Source organism: Heptranchias perlo, chromosome 5, assembly GCF_035084215.1.
Source record: "Heptranchias perlo isolate sHepPer1 chromosome 5, sHepPer1.hap1, whole genome shotgun sequence".
NCBI classification, from domain to species: Eukaryota; Metazoa; Chordata; class Chondrichthyes; order Hexanchiformes; family Hexanchidae; genus Heptranchias; species Heptranchias perlo.
In genome coordinates, this window is record NC_090329.1 from 57,297,615 (window position 1) to 57,318,833 (window position 21,219).

Consider the following 21,219-nt stretch of genomic DNA (forward strand, 5'->3'; position numbering starts at 1 on the left):
GCAAGACAACACCGAGCAGCATTATGTCATTTCACCCTTAAAGTGACAAAGAGCTGCACGAACACTTGCCCCTTTAAAACCGCAAAGGTAGCGAGGGAGGCGGAGGTTTGAACGACGTCACCGCTCTCCTCAGCAACCCATAAACACACGTCGCGCGTGCGCAGCTGGGGGGGAGAAAAACCCCATCGCTTGTGGTGATTGACGTGTCGATTGTCGAATCACGAAAGGGAATTTCACAAAAGCTGTGGCCATTTAAGCCAATGGAAGAGCAAAAGAAGGAGGGGGAGGGGGAGGGGGAAGCTCTGATCAAGTTAGATCAGTGCGAAGGGGAGACTGAGGTTTTAAAAAAAACCGTCCGGAACCAGTTGTGAGGAGGGAGGGAGAGCGCGTGAGAGAGAAGGTGTGCAGGGCTCCGAGAGGCAGAGACACATACAGACACACTCAGCAGCGGAGTTCGGCGCTTTTACTCTGAGGAAAAAAAATGTTTTAATGACCAGCAAAAGAGCGAGGAAATTCTACCACACATCGCGGAGGAAAGGCTTGAATGAGTCGGTGTCCGCAGCATTGGGGATTTGTTGCCTCTCTCGTGAAGAAAAGAAACTGAGAGGAAGAAATTGAGAGAGCATATAACGGCGCCTCCTCCACTTCAAGCCACCCGAGCCCCGTGAGACGGAATCGTTCAGGGGATTCGCGCTGATGGATGTCTGTGCTCTTTCCCACATCTATCACAGTGTGCACATTTATCTGGGTATTTACTCGCACACGCTGTAAAGGGGGTGGCAGGAGTTGTTTGAAACCGACGAGGTTTTGGAAAGTTGACGGAATTTCTTTGGTTTCAAAAAAGCAGCGATTATTTTATTCCTCCTCGCAGAACTTTTCCTCCCCAGCTGTTTCGGTAACAAAATGAGGACTTTTATCACTAACGACTGACAGTGGAGGGGGCAAACTTTTTTTAAAAAAAAGTGAATAATGTTTCTTCTTTTAAAAACAAATATTTTGTGTTTTTTATTTGCATGAAAGAATTTGATTTCTCACGACAAATCTGGAGCAAGATCAGCGTCAAAGAAAATATGTTGCCTATGCCGATGGTGACCTTGGCTTCTCCGCCAACTAGACGATAGGTTTGAATAATAAAAATAAAATCAAGGACACTGATCATTCCAGATGACAGCCCAGCGAAAAGAATATCAGCAACATATGTAACTATAAAACACACACAAATGCATGCAGGATGACTATTATCTCAAAGAGTAAAAGAATGAAAAAGGGAAAAAGTTGTTCCTGATGACAGGCTCCTGTACTGTAACTCTCAGACAAAAGCCAGGTACCCGATGATAATTCATAGTTATAAATGAAGTAATTGTTAATAAAAGTACTAGTTATGGCAACGAACTTTAATTGTCCATGCATTAAAGAGCAGGATTATCGTCCCAACCTGGAACCATGGTTTATAAATAGTTTTATTTTATAACAGTTATTTTTCTAAGTTGATATTTTTGGCGGTTTTTTTTTGTTTATAAGACTGTATTTGTGCTGATGTAAAAGATTTTTGATGGCAACCTCCTCTCTCTTTCTCTTCCCCCCCCCCCCCCCCGCGCGACACACAACAGAACCGATTTAAAGCGCATGAAGCTGTTTATATTTCTAAAGTAAGATACCATTAAAGTAGATGAAGTTAATAAGTGATTCTCACTCCTGACCATTGACGCTTGCCGCTGCTGCCTGCTTGCCTGGCTCCCGGTATTCCGGGATGTTTGGTACTGAAAGTGCCAGGTTTCCGAGTTTTGCTAATACATATGTGTGAGTTGAGGATGCAGCAGAAAAGAAGCTGCTGCTTCTCGCCTTGGCAACCACATCAACATGGCGGCGGCGGGCTCGGCTTCAGCCTCGGCCAGGGGGCAGTAACATCCTCCTCAGTCCCAGCTCTCACATCCAACACAAAACACAACTGCAGGGCTTTATATTAATAAAATAAAGTCAACTTCGAAAGGGAGGGATTTTATTGTTATATTTCTTTAACGTTGTAGAAATGTTTGCCATTGAAACTTAACTGTTTTAAGTGAGATTTTGTGATTTAGTTGACAATTGTTTTTTTTGTCTGATATTATGTGGGATTATAAACATCGAACTGTGGTGGAAACAGTGTGTTTCTCTCTCTCCTCTCCCATCCTTTTTTTCTATTCATTTCTAGCGGCCCCCCGCTCGTCCACATGCAGGCCAAGAAAAGGTATCTTCTAGTGTCATTCGGCGCCTGTCTTTTGCTGTTTTTCTACCTGAGAGGAGCGCGATTCCGACAGTTGCCCCCAAATTTACCTTCATCTTCATCATTATCATTATCACCCGATCATTTTCACAACGACCTCAGAGATCAAGGTTCACCCCCAGTCAGGCGCCGCTGGCCCGTGTGGATTAACCTTTTGAGCAGTTATTTCAGCTCAGAGGATGGGCGAAATGATGAAGAGGAGGAAACCAACCTTGGCCTCAACCATGGACTTTCTCCAAGGGAGAGGAGAGAGATCAAGGCGAACGTTTACAAGAATCGAAAATGCAGGATGGAGACTTGCTTTGATTCCTCTCTCTGCCAAAGGAACGGATTCAAAGTGTACATCTACCCGCTTCAAAAGGGGGAGAAGATTTCCGAAAGTTACCAGAAAATCATTACTACTATCGAGGATTCGAGATACTATACATCAGATCCGAGACAAGCTTGTTTGTTTGTCCTCAGCATCGATACCTTGGATAGAGATCAACTTTCATTTCAGTATGTTCATAATGTAAAAACTAAAATTCAAAGCCTCCCACTGTGGAATAATGGGAGGAATCATCTTATATTCAATTTGTATTCAGGGACCTGGCCTGATTATACGGAAGATTTAGGGTTTGATATCGGGCAGGCTATGTTAGCCAAAGCCAGTATCAGTATGGATAACTTCCGATCAAATTTCGATGTGTCTATCCCCTTGTTTTCCAAAGACCATGCTCAAAAAGGAGGCGAGAGGGGCTGGCTTATGTACAACAATGTGCCACCCACACGAAAATACTTGTTAGTTTTTAAAGGCAAAAGATACCTAACTGGCATTGGGTCAGAAACCAGAAATGCCTTGTATCATGTACATAATGGAGAAGATATTATTTTATTAACTACTTGTAAACATGGGAAGGACTGGGAAAAACACAAAGATGCCAGATGTGATAAAGATAACGAGGAATATGAAAAGTAAGTGACCTGCTTTTATACTTTGATTCTATTATACCAGATGGTACTGAAATTGATAAGAGTCACATGGAAAGCTTTCTGCTGCCACTCCTGTAGGGTGTAGTATAAATTCATGCACTGAAAATAATCATTAACTGATTATTTAATATTTTCTTTTTTTTAAATGAAGAATGGACATTATTGATGTTTCTTCATATATTGTGTCATTTGTTGGTTTTGATGGACGTACAGAAAATGTGCTACACATGTTTACACGTACATTTTAAATGTTTTAAAATCAGTCTTTGAAAATAATCTGGTATTCTTCAGATGTATAATAAATTGCTATTTTAAAAATTGATTCCAATCGTACAATAGTAAATGTCAGGGAGCGAAATGTTTGACTTTAGTATGAAGTAAAATACCGAAGTCTTAAGTTCATAAATACAGTTAAAATCTTTTAATGGGACACTTGTATCACTTTCCAAACATTCCTATTGAGCAGACACAAATAAAATATGTAACAAGTCTGATTATTTATGCTGTGTTTATTACTTGTTGGCGTTATGGAATCCTCTTTGCAGGACAATTTCCGTGGCACCATTATTGGCACTATCAAACAACCAGACACATTTGCAGCTGTTTGGTGCTGGGGAAAGTTACAATTTGCAAATTCCTGTGTGGCCTTACGACCCAACAATTAGGAAATCACATCATGGATGAAGCGAAATGTTCTCCCAACAGGGTGTTCACTAATGGGAACACAGGAACTGGAGTAGGCCATTCAATCCCTGGAGCCTATTCTGCCATTCTGTTAGATCATGCTGATCTATATCTCAACTCCATTTACCTCACCTTTTCTCCACATCCCTTCATACTCTTACCTAACAAAAATCTATCGCTCTCAGTCTTGAAAATTAGAATTGACCCAGCATACAACGCCTTTTGGGGGAGAAAGTTCCAAATTTCCACTACTTTTTGTGTAAAAAAAGTGCTTTCTGGCTTGAGTCCTAACTGGCCTAGCTCTAATTTTAAGATTATGCCCTTTGTTCTGGATTTCCCCATCATAGGAAATAGTTTCTCTGTAACTACCCTATTGAATCTCTTTTATAATTTTAAAGACCTCAATAAGATCACCCCTCAATCTTCTAAACTGAAGGGAATACAAGCCAAGTTTATGCAACCTGTCCTCATAATTTAACCCTTTAAGCATTCTGATGAATCTGTGCTGTACCTATTCTAAGGCCAAGATATCTTTCCTGAGGTTTGGTGCCCAAAACTGAACACAGTACTCCAGATGGGATCTGACTAAGGCTCTGTACAACTGAAGTATCACTTCCTCACTTTTATATTCGAAACCCCTTGAAATAAAGACCAGCATTCCATTAGCCTTTTTGATTGCTTTTTGTGCCTGTGCATTAGCTTTTAATAATTTGTGTACACGGACATGTAAATCCCTTTGATTCACCACAGGTCCTAGTCTTTCGCTATTAAGAAAATATTCCAATTTGTCTTTCTCTGATACAAAGTGGATTATCTCACACTGAACATCCCCACATTGAACGTCAACTGCCATAGTTTTTCCCACTCACTTAATATGCCTAATTGCTTTGTAACAACCTTCTTCCATCTATGCAACTTACTGGAGCCTAAATTCATTAGTGCCTGAAACCCAACGCGATTCTGGTGGCACATAATAATGGCATGCCAGAACATGGAATGTCCTAAATTCGTCCTCTGGCTTCATCTTCATAACTCAACAAACTGCAGGCGCCAACCAGGCTCCACGTCACAGCTGGCCTGTTGGGGCTTAACCAATTTTGGCTGGTGCAGAGATAAGTCGGAGGGTAGGCGATCAATTGGGGGGGAGGAGGGTGGGGGCGAGGGCAGGCCCGCAGTTTTCTGGAGCCAGGCGAAGCACTCCCACTCTTTCTGACTTCACCAAAAGAACCTTTTTAGGAAGCGTAGGGGCTTTTCCTTGAGTGCCCTCCCAGCTCTTTAAGGGCTGCTGATTAGGCGTCTCAAAACCTGAAAATACTGGTTGGAGCTTGCAAAGCCCAAGCTCCAACTAGTTTAAATAAATTTTGGCATCTGGGTTGGAAATGGGTGCAGGGATGTTATTTCAGTATGGAAGAGAGGCCTGTGCTCGTTGGCGGCCATCTTAAAAAAAAAAGACCCCGACCATTTTAGCAGTGGCCCGAGCACCTGTCCAAATCAGACGCAGCCTCTGCCCTGCTAAATTAGTTATCGTTGCGCCATTTCACACCTGGAAAATGGGTGCAATGTTGTTGAATTTAGATCCCACTATGCCTCCTAACTTAGTGTCATCTGCAAGCTTGGATATACAACGATCTATTCCTTCATTCAAGTTATTAGTATATGTAGTGTAAAGCTAAGTCCGTGGTTCAGATCCCTGTTGAATACCATGTGTCTCATTCTGCCAATCAGATTACGTTCCCTTTATCCCCACTTTGTCTTCTACCTCTCAACCAATTACCAACCCATGCCACAAGGTTGTCTCCAATTCTGTGCGCTTTCATTTTTGATAATCTCTTGTGCGGAACCTTATCAAATGCCTTCTGGAAGTCCATACGGACAACATCCACAGACACTCCTCTATCCACTATGCCACTGACCTCAAAAAAATTCAACTTGTTTAGTCAGATATTACCTACTCTTCACAAATCCATGCTGACTCACTTTGATCAGCTCATACTTAACCAAATGCTCAGTCACACTGTCCCTGATGATAGATTCCAGTAATTTCCTCACAACTGAAGTTAAACTGTCGGGTCTGTAGTTATCTGGTTTCTTCCTCCCTCTTTCCTTTCTTCAATAATGGAATGACATTTGCAATTTTTGAATCCATAGGCACATTTCCTGAATCTAGAGAGCATTGGAAAATTATGACTAATGCATCTGTAATTTCCTCACCTATTTTTTTTAATACCATGGAGTGGAAACCATCAAATCCTTGAGATTATAGTCTTGTCTGCATGTCTTTAATGGACCCACAATCCCCTTTACCACTCTCTCAATATAGTTTTAAAAACTTCTGCTGTTAGCAAAATTGGTAAGCTGTACTGCATAAACTACGTACTGTATTGCTGTTCGAACAAAGTTTGCATAAACTTTACTACATAAGTATTTGGAAATATGCTGTAAGTTGGGTCATGTAAATATTTGATTTTTGTGCAGAGCTTTGGTCTTTTACTCTTGGTTGTTTATTGAAATATTTACCATTATTTCTCATTTATAAAGTGACTTCATCTAATTGTAAACTATTTAAAATAAGATATGATATAATTCTGTAGATGAACGTGTTTGATATTTTCTTCTAAGTTTATTTATAAAAGGCTTCAAGGTCAAGGTCTGTAATCAATAAGAGTATTTGAGATTATGCAATTGTTGCAGAATGTAGTAAATTGTTTACTTAAAAGTACATGTTTGATGTAGTTCTGTAAATCAACAATGCCCCTTTGATTACTGCTATCTTTAAAGTCCTGTGAGCTTTGTGTTGGTGAGAAGATTTGTTGCATTTTTGCTGTACCTATGTGAAAGTAGAAATTGGATTTCACGTTTGTACTTTGGTTAAGCACATGTTTACATTAACCAATTTCACAATTCTGGCTAATTCTGATTTATTGAATGAGGTTATTGATTCTCAATTGTGTCGTTGGCTCTCTAGAAGTGTCTTGGATTGTGAACCTTTCAAAGTGAAAGTAATAATTACTGAGAGGGTCAGGAGAATTGCACTTTTGGAAGTTAAATACTTTCAGTTCTATCCTTTATTGTCGTTTCAATTTTACCATATTGATTCCAAAATGAATATTAGTTTTGATACTGGCTTTCTCTTAAATGACTGAGCGATGAAGATGTTATTGCATTAACATAGAGAGTGTTTTAAACACTGACTGTGGGTAAGTATGTCTCTAAACCTGTCCCTACTTTAATTCTAGTAATAATCAATGATCCTAACCTTCCATTTAAAACAAACCCTCATTCGTGTTTGTAAATTATGTGGCTAGTTTAGGGACATAATAAAAAAAAGACAATAGTCATAAAAATTTCTCCTTTAAGTAACTGTTTGGTACAAAAGACATTTGTCATCTCACATTTTGTATTTTGAGTTCTTTGCTGCTCAGCAATTCTTAAATTTTGTTGTTGTGTTTTAAATATCTCTGTTTTATTTAATTTGAATGCTTGGTGTATCTGCTTGTAAATTGAAGCATCCTTCATGTCATGCTACAAGTGTAAGCACATTTGTGCATTAAAACCAAATATATCCTTATTTGGACTTAAATGATTAAGTTAGGAGTGAAATAATTGTTCTACTGAGCAGTTCACATTGTCATAAAATGTATTTCAATTACTGCACTTTAAAGAAGAATTGAAAGGATGCTTATGAAAATGAAATGAAGCATGACTCTTGGGACTGGTACCTTCTCTGTGGACAAACCAGAAGTAAGGAGAATGGACACAACCTGGTGCCATGCATTTTGAAAATCATTCCAAGCACGTTAGAAATGGTGCAATTTTAAAGATTTAATGCTTTTTATTTCTGTAGGTGTACCTAGTGATTCTATTAGACTGCCACTTAAACATTCTTCTCTGTACCTCTAGCTAGAAGGCAGTATACAGCAGTCTGTTCTAAAACAAGTACATTAACAACTGTAAGCCTTTGAGTATAAAAGATCCCCCACCTGTGTATATTCACTTGGGACATGCGTATTAAGAAAAAAAATTGTGTTTTGGATATATTTTAGTCTCCATGTATAATATACATCATCCCTACTTAGCTTTTTTGGGGGGCCATTTTATACATGAAGATTTTCTGTTTTTGTTCAATGTTCAGGTAAAGCTGGAAAACAGGAAGTTGCTGCTTTAAATTTAAAAGTATTTTGTAAACCAGCCACTTAGACCAAAAGAATTTCTGGAATTTAGATGTTGAAATTGAGAAACAATTCACTTCTAAAACTACTATCACACTAAAACCTGATGCTGCATTTATCCATGAGATAAACTAATGTGCTGAGTTTCTCTGGTGTATTAAAAATAGAAAATGCTGGAAATACTCAGCAAGTCAGGCAGCATCTGTGGAGAAAGAAACAGAGTTAACATTTCAGGTTGATGAACTTTCATTAGTACTGGAAGAAGTTAAAGGTTTAACAGTTTTTAAGCAAATACAGTGCCAGGGAAAGGGGAGGAAAGAACAAAAGGGAAGGTCTATGATAGGGTGGAGGGCAGGAGTGATTAAATGACAAAAGGGATGATGGTGCAAGGCAAGGAGAGTGGTAATAGGACAAGTAAAGAAACAAAAGATGGGTCTAGAGGAGCTGTAAATGGCAACAGCAGAACCATTACCAGCACCTGCTGTCTGAAAAAATGGGAACAGTGGTTATGATCTGAAGTTATTGAAATCAGTGTTGAGTCTGGAAGTTTGTAAAGTGGCTAATCAAAAGATGAGGTGCTGTTCCTCGATCTTCCATCGGGCTTCATTAGAACAATGTAGGGGGTCGGAGTGGGAGTGGGATGGAGAATTAAAATGGCAAGTGACTGGAATGTCAGGGTCACGCTTGTAGACTGAATGGAGGTGTTCAGCAAAGCAGTCACTCAATCTGCATTTGGTCTCCCCGATGTAGGGGAGACCGCATCTTGAGCAGCGAATACAGTATACTAAATTGAAAGAAGTACAAGTAAATCGCTGTTTCACCTGGAAGGAGTGTTTGGGGCCCTGGACAGTAGGAACGGATGAGGTGAAAGGGCAAGTATTGCAGCTCCTGCGCTTGCATGGGAAGGTGCCGTGGGAAGTGGAGCGGGTGATGGAAGAGTGGATCAAGATGTCGCGGAGGGAGCGGTCCCTTCGGAATGCTGAAAGGGGAGGGGAGGGGAAGATGTGTTTGGAGGTGGCATTGCGCTGGAGTGGTGGCATGGCGGAGGATGATCTGTTGAATGTGGAGGCTGGTGGGTTGGAAGGTAAGGACGAGGGGGGACCCTATCGTGGTTCTGGGAAGGAGGGGAAGGGGTGAGAGCAGAATGCGGCAAATGGAATGGATAGGGTTGAGGGCCCTGTCAACCACAGTGGAGGGGAATCCTCGGTTGAGGAAAAAGGAAGACATATCAGAAGCACTGGTGTGGAAGATGGCATTGTCAGAACAGATGCAACGGTGACTGAGGAGCTGGGAGAATGGAATAGAGTTCTAACAGGACGGGTTGCACCTCAACAGATCCGGGACTAATATCCTCGCAGTGGGGTTTGCTACTGCTGTTGGGGAGGGTTTAAATTAGAGTGGCAGGGGGATGGGAACCTGAGTCAGAAGAGAGTAAAGTTGAAAGCAGCAAGAGAGGGGAGGACCCAGGGGAAATTTACAATACAAATAGTTGTTCAAGAACAAGTGAAAGGGAAAAGCGTAGAGCAGCAGAAAGAAAGTGTACTTTAGGTACTACAGATAAAGTGAAAACTAGAAGGTGTAAAGCGATTAACCCAGCATCAAAGCTGAAGGTCAGGCTAGGGTGTGTGGCCCAATTAAGAGTTCTATATACAAACGCATGGAGTATAAGGAATAAGTTAAATGAACTACAGGCACAAATTCAAATTGGAGGGTATGACATGATAGCTATTACTGGGACATGGCTGCAGGATGGTCAGGATTGGGAACTAAATATACCAGGTTATAAGTTCTACAGGAGAGATAGGGAAAATGGAAGAGGGAGAAGAGTAGCCTTAGTGATTAGAGATGAAATCACTTCAATGATAAAGGAGGATATAACGAGAGGTAAGCAGCCAACAGAGACCTTATGGGTTGAATTGAGAAATAGGAAAGGATCTAAGACTATAGTGGGAGTTGTGTATAGGACCCCTGGCAGCAGCTCTGAAGTGCTAGATTGTATAAATGCAGAGATTAGACAAGCGTGTAAGAAAGGCATAGTGGTCTTAATGGGGGACTTTAACCTTCACGTAGATTGGGAAAAGCAGACTAGCAACTGTCAGAAAGGTAGTGAATTTCTTGTGTGTCTGGGATAGTTTTCGACAGCAGTAAGGGGGCAAGCCATACTTGAGTAATGAACCAGATTTAGTTAACAGCTTAACTGTGCGTGAACATCTATCCAATAGCGATCATAACATGATCGAGTTCAATGTAGTGTTTGAAAGGGAAAAAAGTGAATCAGCTGCTAAGATTCTAGAATTGGGTAAGGCTAACTTCAATGGGATGAGGCAGAGACTGTCCGCAGTAAACTGGGCAAATATGTTAATGGGTAAAACGACTGATGATCAGTGGGAAATGTTTAAAGAAACTTTAAATGAGATACAGAACCGGTTTATACCCCTGAGGGGCAAGAACTCTACTTGCCAAGAAAAAAGCTATGGACAACTAAAGAGGTAAGGGACAGTATAAGACATAAGAAAAGGGCATACAAAAAGGCAAAAAATGGCACAGATCCTGGTGAATGGGAAAGATCAACAAAGTGTCACAAAACAGATAGTAAGAGCTACAAAAAGAGAGTATGAAAAGAAACTTTTATAGTTACGTGAGGAAAAAGAGGGTGGTCAGGAGCAGTGTTGGCCCCTTAATAATTGAAAGTGGGGATATTGTCATTGATAATGAGGAAATGGCAGACATGTTGAATAATTACTTTGCGTCAGTATTTAGAGTAGAAAAAGAGGATAGCATGCCGGAAATCCCAAGAAAACTAATATTGAATCAGGGACAGGGACTTAATAAAATTAACATCAGTAGAACAACAGTAATGAAGAAAATAATAGCACTAAAGAGTGACAAATCCCCAGGACCAGATGGTATTCCTTCCCAGGGTTTTAAAGGAGGTAGGTGAGCACATTGCAGATGTCCTAACTATAATCTTTCAAAGTTCTCTAATTCAGTAACCATCCCTCTAGATTGGAAAATTGCACATGTCACTCTGCTTTATAAGAAAGGAGAGAGAGGGAAACCAGGGAATTATCGACCAGTTAGCCACACATCTGTTGTGGGGAAAATGCTGGAGTCTATAATTAAGGATAGGGTGACTGAACACCTCGAAAATTTTCAGTTAATCAGAGAGAGCCAGCATGGATTTGTGAAAGATAGGTCATGCCTGACAAACCTGATTGAATTTTTTGAATAGTTGACTAAAGTAGTGGACAGGGGAATGTCAATGGATGTTATTTATATGGACTTCCAGAAGGCATTTGATAAAGTCCCACATAAGAGACTGTTAGCTAAGATAGAAGCCCATGGAATCGAGGGAAAAGTACGGACTTGGTTAGGAAGTTGGCTGAGCGAAAGGCGACAGAGTAGGGATAATGGGTAGGTACTCACATTGGCAGGATGTGACTAGTGGAGTCCCGCAGGGATCTGTCTTGGGGCCTCAATTATTCACAATATTTATTAACGACTTAGATGAAGGCATAGAAAGTCTCATATCTAAGTTTGCGGATGACAAAGATTGGTGGCATTGTAAGCAGTGTAGATGAAAACATAAAATTACAAAGGGATATTGATAGATTAGGTGAATGGGCAAAACTGTAGCAAATGGAATTCAGTGTAGGCAAATGTGAGGTCATCCACTTTGGACCAAAAAAGGATAGAACAGGGTACTTTCTAAATGGTAAAAAGTTAAAAACAGTGGATGTCCAAAGGGACTTAGGGGTTCAGGTACATAGATCATTGAAGTGTCATGAACAGGTGCAGAAAATAATCAATAAGGCTAATGGAACGCTGGCCTTTATATCTAGAGGACTAGAGTACAAGGGGGCATAAGTTATGCTGCAGCTATACAAAACCCTGGTTAGACCGCACCTGGAATACTGTGAGCAGTTCTGGGCATCGCACCTTTGGAAGGACGTAATGGCCTTGGAGGGAGTGCAGCATAGGTTTACTAGAATGATACCAGGACTTCAAGGGTTAAATTACGAGGAGAGATTACACAAATTGGGGTTGTATTCTCTCGAGTTTAGAAGGTTAAGCGGTGATCTGTTCGAAGTTTATAAGATATTAAGGGGAACAGATAGGGTGGATAGAGAGAAACTATTTCCGCTGGTTGGGGATTCTAGGACTAGGGGACACAGTCTAAAAATTAGAGCCAGACCTTTCAGGAGTGAGAATGGAAAACACTTCTACACACAAAAGGTGGTAGAAGTTTGGAGCTCTCTTCCGCAAATGGCAGTTGATGCTAGCTCAATTGCTAATTTTAAATCTGAGATAGATAGCTTTTTGCCAACCAAAAGTATTAAGGGATGTGGGCCAAAGGCAGGTATAAGGAGTTAGATTACAGCCATGATCTTATCAAATGACGGAGCGGGCTCGAGGGGCTGAATGGCCTACTCATGTTCCTATGTAACAGGAAGTGGGTTGGAAGGAAGTGTAATCAAGATAGTTGTGGGAGTCAGTGAGCTTATAGTAGATACTGGTTGACGGCCGATCCCCAGAAATGCAGATAGAGAAGTTGGGGAAGGGAATGGAAGACGGAGATAGACCAAGTGAAAGCGAGGGAAGGGTGGATTTCCAGCATCTGCAGTATTTTGCTTTTGATTCTCTGGTGTATTGTCTGGTAAACACTACTGCACTAGAATGTCAACAGTATTTGTGTTCAAGCTGCACTGCAGAACTTGAACACGTGAGCTGGGCTGACACTCAGTATAGACTGAGGGAGTGCTACAGTGTTGGAGGTGCAGGCCTTGGAATTAGACATTAAACAGTCTGTCTGTTCTGGTGCTCCAGATGGACGTTAGAGATCCCATTGCACTATTCAAAGTGGAGCTGGGTGTTCTCCTGGTGACCTGGTGAGAATTCCTGCTTAAACCAACACCATTACAAACAAATTAACTGATCATTCACCTCATTACAGTTTGTACTGGCTTGCTGTATGCAAAATGGCTGCTATGTTTGCTTGCACAGAAACAGTGACTGCACTTTCAAAGTAATATATCGTATATGAAATACTTTGAAATACTTTTGAGAGTCCAGATAAGGCAATGTATAAATGCAAGTCTTCCTTTTGTTAGGACTGTTAAAGGATATTGAATGCTGTAATACTCAGTCTCTATGATTTACATGCCAGCAGTGTTGACGTGCTTCATTGTCACTAAGTAAAAGTTGCTTTAAGGGTTCGCTATAGCAAGTGGTGCTGCATTCTGTTAACATATTGTGAAGTAATGATAATCAGTTTGGTCTGACTCTTTTTTCCCTTTATGCTTTCATTGTATAATTTTTTTAAGGCTTTAAAATATAGAAGTATATTTTGCGTGTTTGGTATTTAAAAAAAGATCCAAGTTCGGTTGCTAATATGTTGAGTTTTTCAATGTATGAGATTTAGTTGAAAGTTAAAACCAGAGCATTTCATGTCATAAATTTATATGAAAAACTTAAAGGTTATGTCTTCTATTACTAACATCATGTAACCTTTGTTATCGGCTTGCACGTACAGATTCATTGTACTTAGTTTACTAAATTGTTACAGATGGATGACAGAACTTTGCTTTGAAGGTACACATCTGTACCAGGAGGAAAATAAATAATTTGACTTTAGAATTTACAAAGAAAAAAACTACAAATGTTTTAAATCTGGAAAAAAAATACTGGAATAAACATGTGGTCTATCAGCATCTGAACATAGAAAAAATAGATTCATCTTTCAGATGAGACCTTTTGTGATGACTGTGTTCTGACAAAGGATTTCCACCCAAAACGTTAACTTGTCTTTTCTTTTTTCAGATCCTGCAATGTATTTCCACCATTTTCTGTTTTGACATTAGAATTTGCAGTCTGTTAATGGAGACAGACATCACTGCATATCATATTATTGTGGTAAAACACATCTATAACTGACACTTGAGTGTCCAATGTAGCCTTTGTGTTCTTTTCTTTATGTGCAGTAATGACTTTAGAACTATGGTTTTGTATTATGGACCTTCAGGCAGAATTATAGGTAGTGTTTATATTAAGCAGTAATAGTATGGAGTGTTGCTACACAGTGAATGCATTACTTGAAGGATGCACTCAAAAAGTTTCTGTGACTGGAGGGGCTGCAGTGTGATATATTGTCATTTTGTTGGTGTTGATAACATTCACCTTTGGCTAGTAATCTTGAAAATGATGAGAGTGAAATACAGCCTGTGGTACCAAAGGTTATTGTGTTCAGCCTGCCCATGGGAATAGTAAGCTATTAATAATATTAAAGGGTAGAGACTGCAGCTCCTTGATGTACTCAATGGCAGGTGATCGCAGTCTTGAATAGAACATAAGAACGTAAGAAATAGGAGCAGGAGTAGCCCATATGGCCCCTTGAGCCTGCTCCGCCATTTATTATGGCTGATCTTCGACCTCAACTCCACTTTCCTGCCCGATCCCCATATCTCTTGATTCCCTTAGAGTCCAAAAATCTATCTAGCTCTGCTTTGAATATACTCAACGATTGAGCATCCACAGCTCTCTGGGGTAGAGAATTCAAAAGATTCACAATCCTCTGAGTGGTCTCCACAAAGTCCTGTACAATTGCAGCAAGACTTCTTTACTCTTGTGCTCCAACCCCCTTACAATAAAGACCAACATACATACCATTTGCCTTCCTAATTGTTTATTGTACTTGCATGTTAACTTCCTGTGTTTCATGTGCAAGGACATCCAAATTCCTTTAGGGTTGCAGTGTCCCTTTGTGACTCTCATACTGATTTACAAATGATCAACATTTGATCCTAAAGCACTTCATCGAAAGTAAAAATAAACGTACATAACAGTCACTGCACTCAAGTAATTAATTGTATTTGAAGTGCTTTGAGACATTTTTGAGAGATGTCGTCAGGTGCTGTATAAATGGGAGTGTTTTCCTAAAATCATTTGTCAACAGTTTGAGAAAAGTCTTTGGATATTGACAGTATTTGGCTTGGCAAGTTATACTTGTCTTTGACTCTCATCCCCCTTTAGTCTTGGTGTTCATGGGAATTGCTAACATATCTAACATGCCTCCTGTTACTTGGGTCAGAAGGAGGACTCAGTTAGCACAATTTTGAATGTACTGCAGAACTGAAGCATAAATCCAATTTTTAATCTGTTGGGACAGTGGTACCAGCTTTCTGGGAATTTTGTATTGCAGCCTTTCCCAGGCAAAGGTAAATAATGACTCATGCCACTTGATAGTCTAGGAGATGCTCATTAATGTCCTGTAGACAGTTTTTCTGGACAAGATTATAGTTTGACAAAAAGAAAACCATTACCTATCAAGGTTACAATTTGATAATACAAAGAAAACCATTCAGTGATTTAAACATGTGCACATGTAAGAAACAGATTTCCAGTAGAATTTCCTATAATAAGTCAGAGGTTGCACTGTTTTATAAGGAGACGAACATCATGCCATGTGAAGCACAATATTATTCTGCTGCTAAAGTATGGGTGTGTTTCCTCATAGACTGTAAATAATGACCAATTCAGTAGCTTGTCTCAGCAATTGATTAAAAAAAACTCACACCCATTATATTTAGAAGGCCCTCGTCCCAAGTGCACAGGCGGAGGGTTGTTTGGCAGGCCTTCCCTTCTACTGGTGAACACTGAAAGATACAAATAGAGGCAGCGACACAGATCTGGCAAAGGCTCTGAGGGCAAGTTTTGGCCAGGCTTAGAAAGAGAATGCAGGGGGTTAGCTAAGAGTTATTTTGTTTAAGTCAAGTAACACGACCCACTGATGTGGGGATGTGTAGTGTATTTATTATTTTGTATTATTATGCAAATACAAGTTGTACTGATTGAACTAAGTGACTCTGTTGCGCTTTATGTTCACTCACTGTGAAATAAAGCTGCATAATGAATCCTATCTGGCCTTGTCTCAACAAATGTTTTCTCGGTGTGCCTTTGAAGAGATCGACGTAGTATACTTGCAAAAGACACAAATATTCAGTTCAGATCACAAGAGGATACTATTGTTACATATCTGGGTTATGCTATCAATAGTTAGATGTTGGGCAGTTCGAGCACACCCCTAAATGTAAGGTGCTCGGACCGCATACGCTAGTGACTAGCATTGTTGTACCTGAGCAAATATCTAAGGTCAGACCCTAAATTTGTAGCATTCCCCTTTGTGGCATTCAGTTTTTTGTTAAATAATTCTAGGATTTTAATCTCCACAACACTATCTGGAAGGCTTCATGTTGATCATTCTTTATTTGAAGAAGAACTTCTTGACATCAGTCCTAAATTTGCTTTTCACTGTGTCCCCTTGGCCTACTCTTGCAATTTAGTATGAGGTAATTTTTCGGTTGGAACTCTGACCCTAAACTCTGGCCTTGTGGCTCTTATCTGAACTGTCTCATTGCTTGAATATCTCCCTCATGTTTTGTTAACAGGAAGTAGACACAGAGTTCAAGATGTGGTCTAAATAGTTTGAGCATAACTTCCTCTGATTTGTACTCTACCGTCTTGCTGATCTAGTTTGGAATTCTAATTTTTTTGTTGGTTGCTGCTCTGTAGTGGTGAACGTGTTGAGCGTTAAGTCTACTAAGTCTATTGGATCATTTAATAACTTTATTCTTAGCTATCTTGACACTGTTCTAAAATTCATGGAGCGTATATGTCACTTTTTTTTCCCTATTTGCATTAATTCTTATCTGTCATTGCTCTGCCGACTTACATATTTTGCCCCACTCATTTTGTATTTCCTGTGCTACTCCTCAGAATCAACTGCCCCTCCTAGTTTGGTATCACCTGCAATATTTGACTCGTTTACATTGAGTATCTGAATCAAAGTCATTAATGTAAATTAGAAATAGTATTGGTTCTAATACTGATCCCTGGGGCAACCCACTCAACAATTCTGCCCACCTCATCTTGACGTAACTTCTCTAACAAGTACCGATTGTTTTCTACCCGTCGGCCAATTTCCTATCCATTCTGTAGTTTTACCCTGAAATGTCACTGCTTTGAGCTTAATTACTAGCTTTTGTCAAATGATTTTTAGAAGTCTAGGTAGACCATAGCATAGGCTTTTTGCAGTCCACTCAACGTGTCACTTCCTCAAAAAAGATCGTATATTCATCCCAGTGAATCGCTTCAGGTTTCTCTGTGCAGGAGGACATTCTTCTGCCTTATTTAATTTCTAATCCCTGCCCCAGCCTATTCCCACCTTCAATTTATTTATTGTCATTAGATCACTATACTTCAACACATTATTATTTTACTAGGTTTTTTTCAAAGCAACTAATTGTACCAGGAATAAAACTGCTTTAAAGCGAACAATGATGGTTGCTCTGGGACTTTGAAAAAGCAGTATGCAGAAGCAACAATTAAAATGTAAAATTAATGTTCTGAGTGAGCATACTAAGAGTTTTTTAGGACTGTGATGACTAATCACAGTATTGGTATTATTTCAAAAGTAAATTAATAGTATACTGGGCTGTAGGCCCCAGTAACAGGGTATAATGAACATTCACATATTTTTCTAGCATTGAACTATAGTCGCAGTAGCAATGTAAACCTGTTTGAATGAACAGTTGCTGAAGTAAACATTTTCAAGGTTATTAATTTTATTTTGATGTGCCAAATATTTCATGTGCTGGCTTCCTTTGCAATATAAAATGTTCCTATGGATTGTTGCATGGCTTTTCCCAATTTGATAGTTTCTAATCTGGGTCTATTTGTACTTTCCCTAGTTTTCTGCTGAATTCATGTTACGAATATTGCACGATACCTGCTGTAGGACAGATTCTAAATTAACCTAATTGGCACTGAAGTACAATATTTGCATAGATCCTGAGTCATTCGTCCATTTGGACTCCTTTGAATGGTTGTCGATTGAACAGTATGTCTTATTGCTATATGATCATATAGTTTTTATTGTTACCTGCCAAATAAAATCTTTTCCAGGCAGTTAAAAAATATATGCTGTTTAAAAACTAATGATTATCTATATTGGCAATCCCATATTATTGTAGAGTCCATCAGAATGATCCTGACTCAAATTTCACACCATTAATTGATTTCTCCTTCCTTTTTCAATACATTCTTCTTGATTTTAATTTTGTAATGTATTACATGATCAGATCTAATGCATATAGTAGCTCTTTCCATTGCTCATGTTGATTTTAGAACCCTTATTACCTCGACCCCGCACATGAATGGTATGCATTTGCAAATTATCTTGCTTTGTGCAGAGAGACAGACCTGCGCAGCAAACCTTACAACATATCACTTGAATATATATACATATGTGTATAGTCAGTCTTGTGCGTGCTTTCTGTTAGTGAAAGAAAGACTTACATTTATATAGCGCCTTTGACGACCTCAGGAGGTCCCAAAGCGCTTTACAACCAATGAAGTACTTTTGAAGTGTAGTCACTGTTGTAATGTAGGAAAGTGTAGCACTGTTGTAATGTAGGAAGTGTAAAACCTTTTTCTTGTAACACTCTTTTATGCCTTTTCTGGCACAATTAAACATATTCATTTTATTTGCCTCTGATGTGGTTCTCCCAAATTTGGCCTCTAAGGTAGGTGTCACTGTTGATTACATGCCGCTGAGATCTCCCAGACAGATTAACCCCCACCTCTGTTGGAACCAGACCCTTTACCAATCATGCCTAGTGTTCCATTTCCCCACTGCAGCTAAACTCAAGGCCCATGGCCCAAGGTCCCCACCCGCATTCTCAAAAGTTGCATTCTCAGCCACTGCCATAGCTTAGAGTACTTTAAGTGCTTTTAAAGTCAATGGTTGGGTACAGAGGATTTACCAGAATGGTACCAGGGATGAGGGACTTCCGTTGGGTGGAGAGACTAGAGAAGCCTGTATTGTTCTCCTGAGAACAGAGAAGGTTAAGGGAAGAATTGACAGAGGTGTTCAAAATTATGAGGGGTTTTGATAGAGTAGATGGGGAGAAACTGTTTCCATTGGCAGGAGGGTCAGTAACCAGAGGACACAGATTTAAGATAATTCGCAAAAAATCCAGGGGGGAAATGAGGAGAAATATTTTTTACACAGCAAGTTGTTATTTTCTGGAATGCACTATCTGAAAAGGTGGTGGAAGCAGATGCAATAGCGACTTTCAAAAGGGAATTGAATATACATTTGAAAAGGAGAATTTTGCAGGGCTATGGGGAAAGAGCAGGGGAGTGGGAGTAATTGGTCAGCTGTTTGAAGAGACATCACAGACACAGTGGGCCAAATGGCCTCTTTCTGTGCTGTACAATTCAATGTATTGCAAACACTGTTGTGGTGAGTGTCAAGCAGCATGCTCAGCAGTGCAGATATCCTCAGGATCTTTTTCAATAAACCATTTGGGGCCAGTTATGGACAGGCAGCAGGCCTTCAACAATGTCATTATGCATTGATATTTTAGATCATACAGATTAATGTTATAACTGAAGTAACTGTTATTCAACAATGGGGAGCTGCCAATAACGTGATCACTACAATTGAACTGTGCTGATCATTGTAAACTATTGTAATAACATTGTATCAGATGTTTGTGGTTTTGGAAAGCAGCTACAATGACCAGTTTATCAGGAATGCACTTTGAATATTATTAGATGTTGGTAAAATGGTAAGACAAAAAGCAGAGTGCGAGTGTTTATATTGATTGTTGTGAGTGCTTTACTTCCTTGGTTACTGAATGATGGTAGATGATTGTTAAAGTAAATATACACATGTGAAGTACATTTACCTGTATTGTGTGAATGAATGTAAGACATTTTCTGCTTAAAATTAGTGCATATGGCTAAAGTGGTATCACCGTAGCTACACCTGTGGTTAGTCAGCAATTTTTATTGGACAACACTGCCTTGCATACAATCTCTTGTGGTAGGTGTTTGTATGCTCATGTTTTAGAGATTTTCCGATAAATATTGTTAGTGATGTTTACTGTACAGTCGTAACTTTCCGACTTAATGCTCCTGGCAGGGAGCTTTGTTCCCAAGGGCACATAAAGGAAATTCTAATGCTGTACATGATCTTTTGACCATTATTTTAAGTGGTCAGAAAATCATGTACAGCGCACCTGAATTTCCCCAATATGCGTTCTTGGTGGGCAAGACGTCCTGCCAGGAGAGCAAAAGCAAAAAATTAGCCCTTGGATATGAGGGAATGAAAGTGCAGTTTCTTTCTATGGTATTTTAAACAGTTTCAAGCGTAATTTAATATAATTTAGTCATTTTGCAGCAAGTTTTATTTTCCTTTTTGGGGTGTGTAACCTGCATAGAGAGACCATTATCAAATGCACTTCCTCATTATTAAACTTTCAGTGATAAAAATATGAACAAGGCTGTATTTTCACTATTTGCATCAGCAGTAATGCTAGAGCTACTAATGCATGTACAACATAATGGTAAAAATTTACCTCATTTGGTGTTGCTAAGTGCAATAATGTGAGGCTGGATAAATCTCTAAATAAATGTTTCTGTTGCCCAACACTGTTCTTTCTGCATCAGAACCTTCAACACTTCCGTAGAAGAGAGCAGTGTGGCCCACATGTCTCTGTTGTGTTCACTTGCTTCATCTTTTTGTCCACAACAAACTTGCCCTTTAGTCGCCAGCTGCAATCTTTGAAGAACTGCTCCATCGCTAGATTTCCCGATCCCCAGCCAAGTGTGCTGCAGGATAAGTTCGAGGGGCAAACCTTTCCTGTACATATGGCCTACTCAAATTACGAGGAGGGGTTCCCATCGGAATGAGGAGATGGCTCTGAACTATAGGCACAAGGCCAGCACAACCTCGTTTTTGCCAAAGTCAGAAAATCGGTGTTTATTTTTCTATGCAAGCATAACTGTCATACTAAAATGTGTATAAACCAAATTTTAGGAAGGGAATTCAGAGTGCAGTTACTTGTATTTATTTACAATCAGCCCATAAAAGGTGTGCTCATTCTCGATGATATATCAAGAATAATGAAGATAAGTATCGGGAGCCAAAAATGCAGGCCTGCGAGCTTCTCCTGAAGTTCTCCTGAATTCAGTAAGGGTCCAAAATCAGGTTATTTAAATATTAAAATGAGTCTGCACACACTGGCAACCATACATAGAATTATATACAGTTCCTACCGCTTACAC

At 39.7% G+C, this 21,219-nt stretch overlaps 1 protein-coding gene across 1 annotated transcript in view; it reads left to right on the plus strand.

Moving 5' to 3' along the window:
* The first annotated feature begins 333 nt into the window (after nt 1–333).
* Nucleotides 334–21,219, plus strand: part of LOC137321776 (exostosin-1-like) — a 560,359-nt gene continuing 539,473 nt past the window's right edge. Inside the window, exons 1-2 of the mRNA XM_067984436.1 lie at nt 334–1,324; nt 2,192–3,217. Coding sequence (XP_067840537.1) covers nt 2,211–3,217 — 1,007 coding nt within the window. The 5' untranslated portion in view covers nt 334–1,324; nt 2,192–2,210. The remainder of the gene's footprint in view (nt 1,325–2,191; nt 3,218–21,219) is intronic.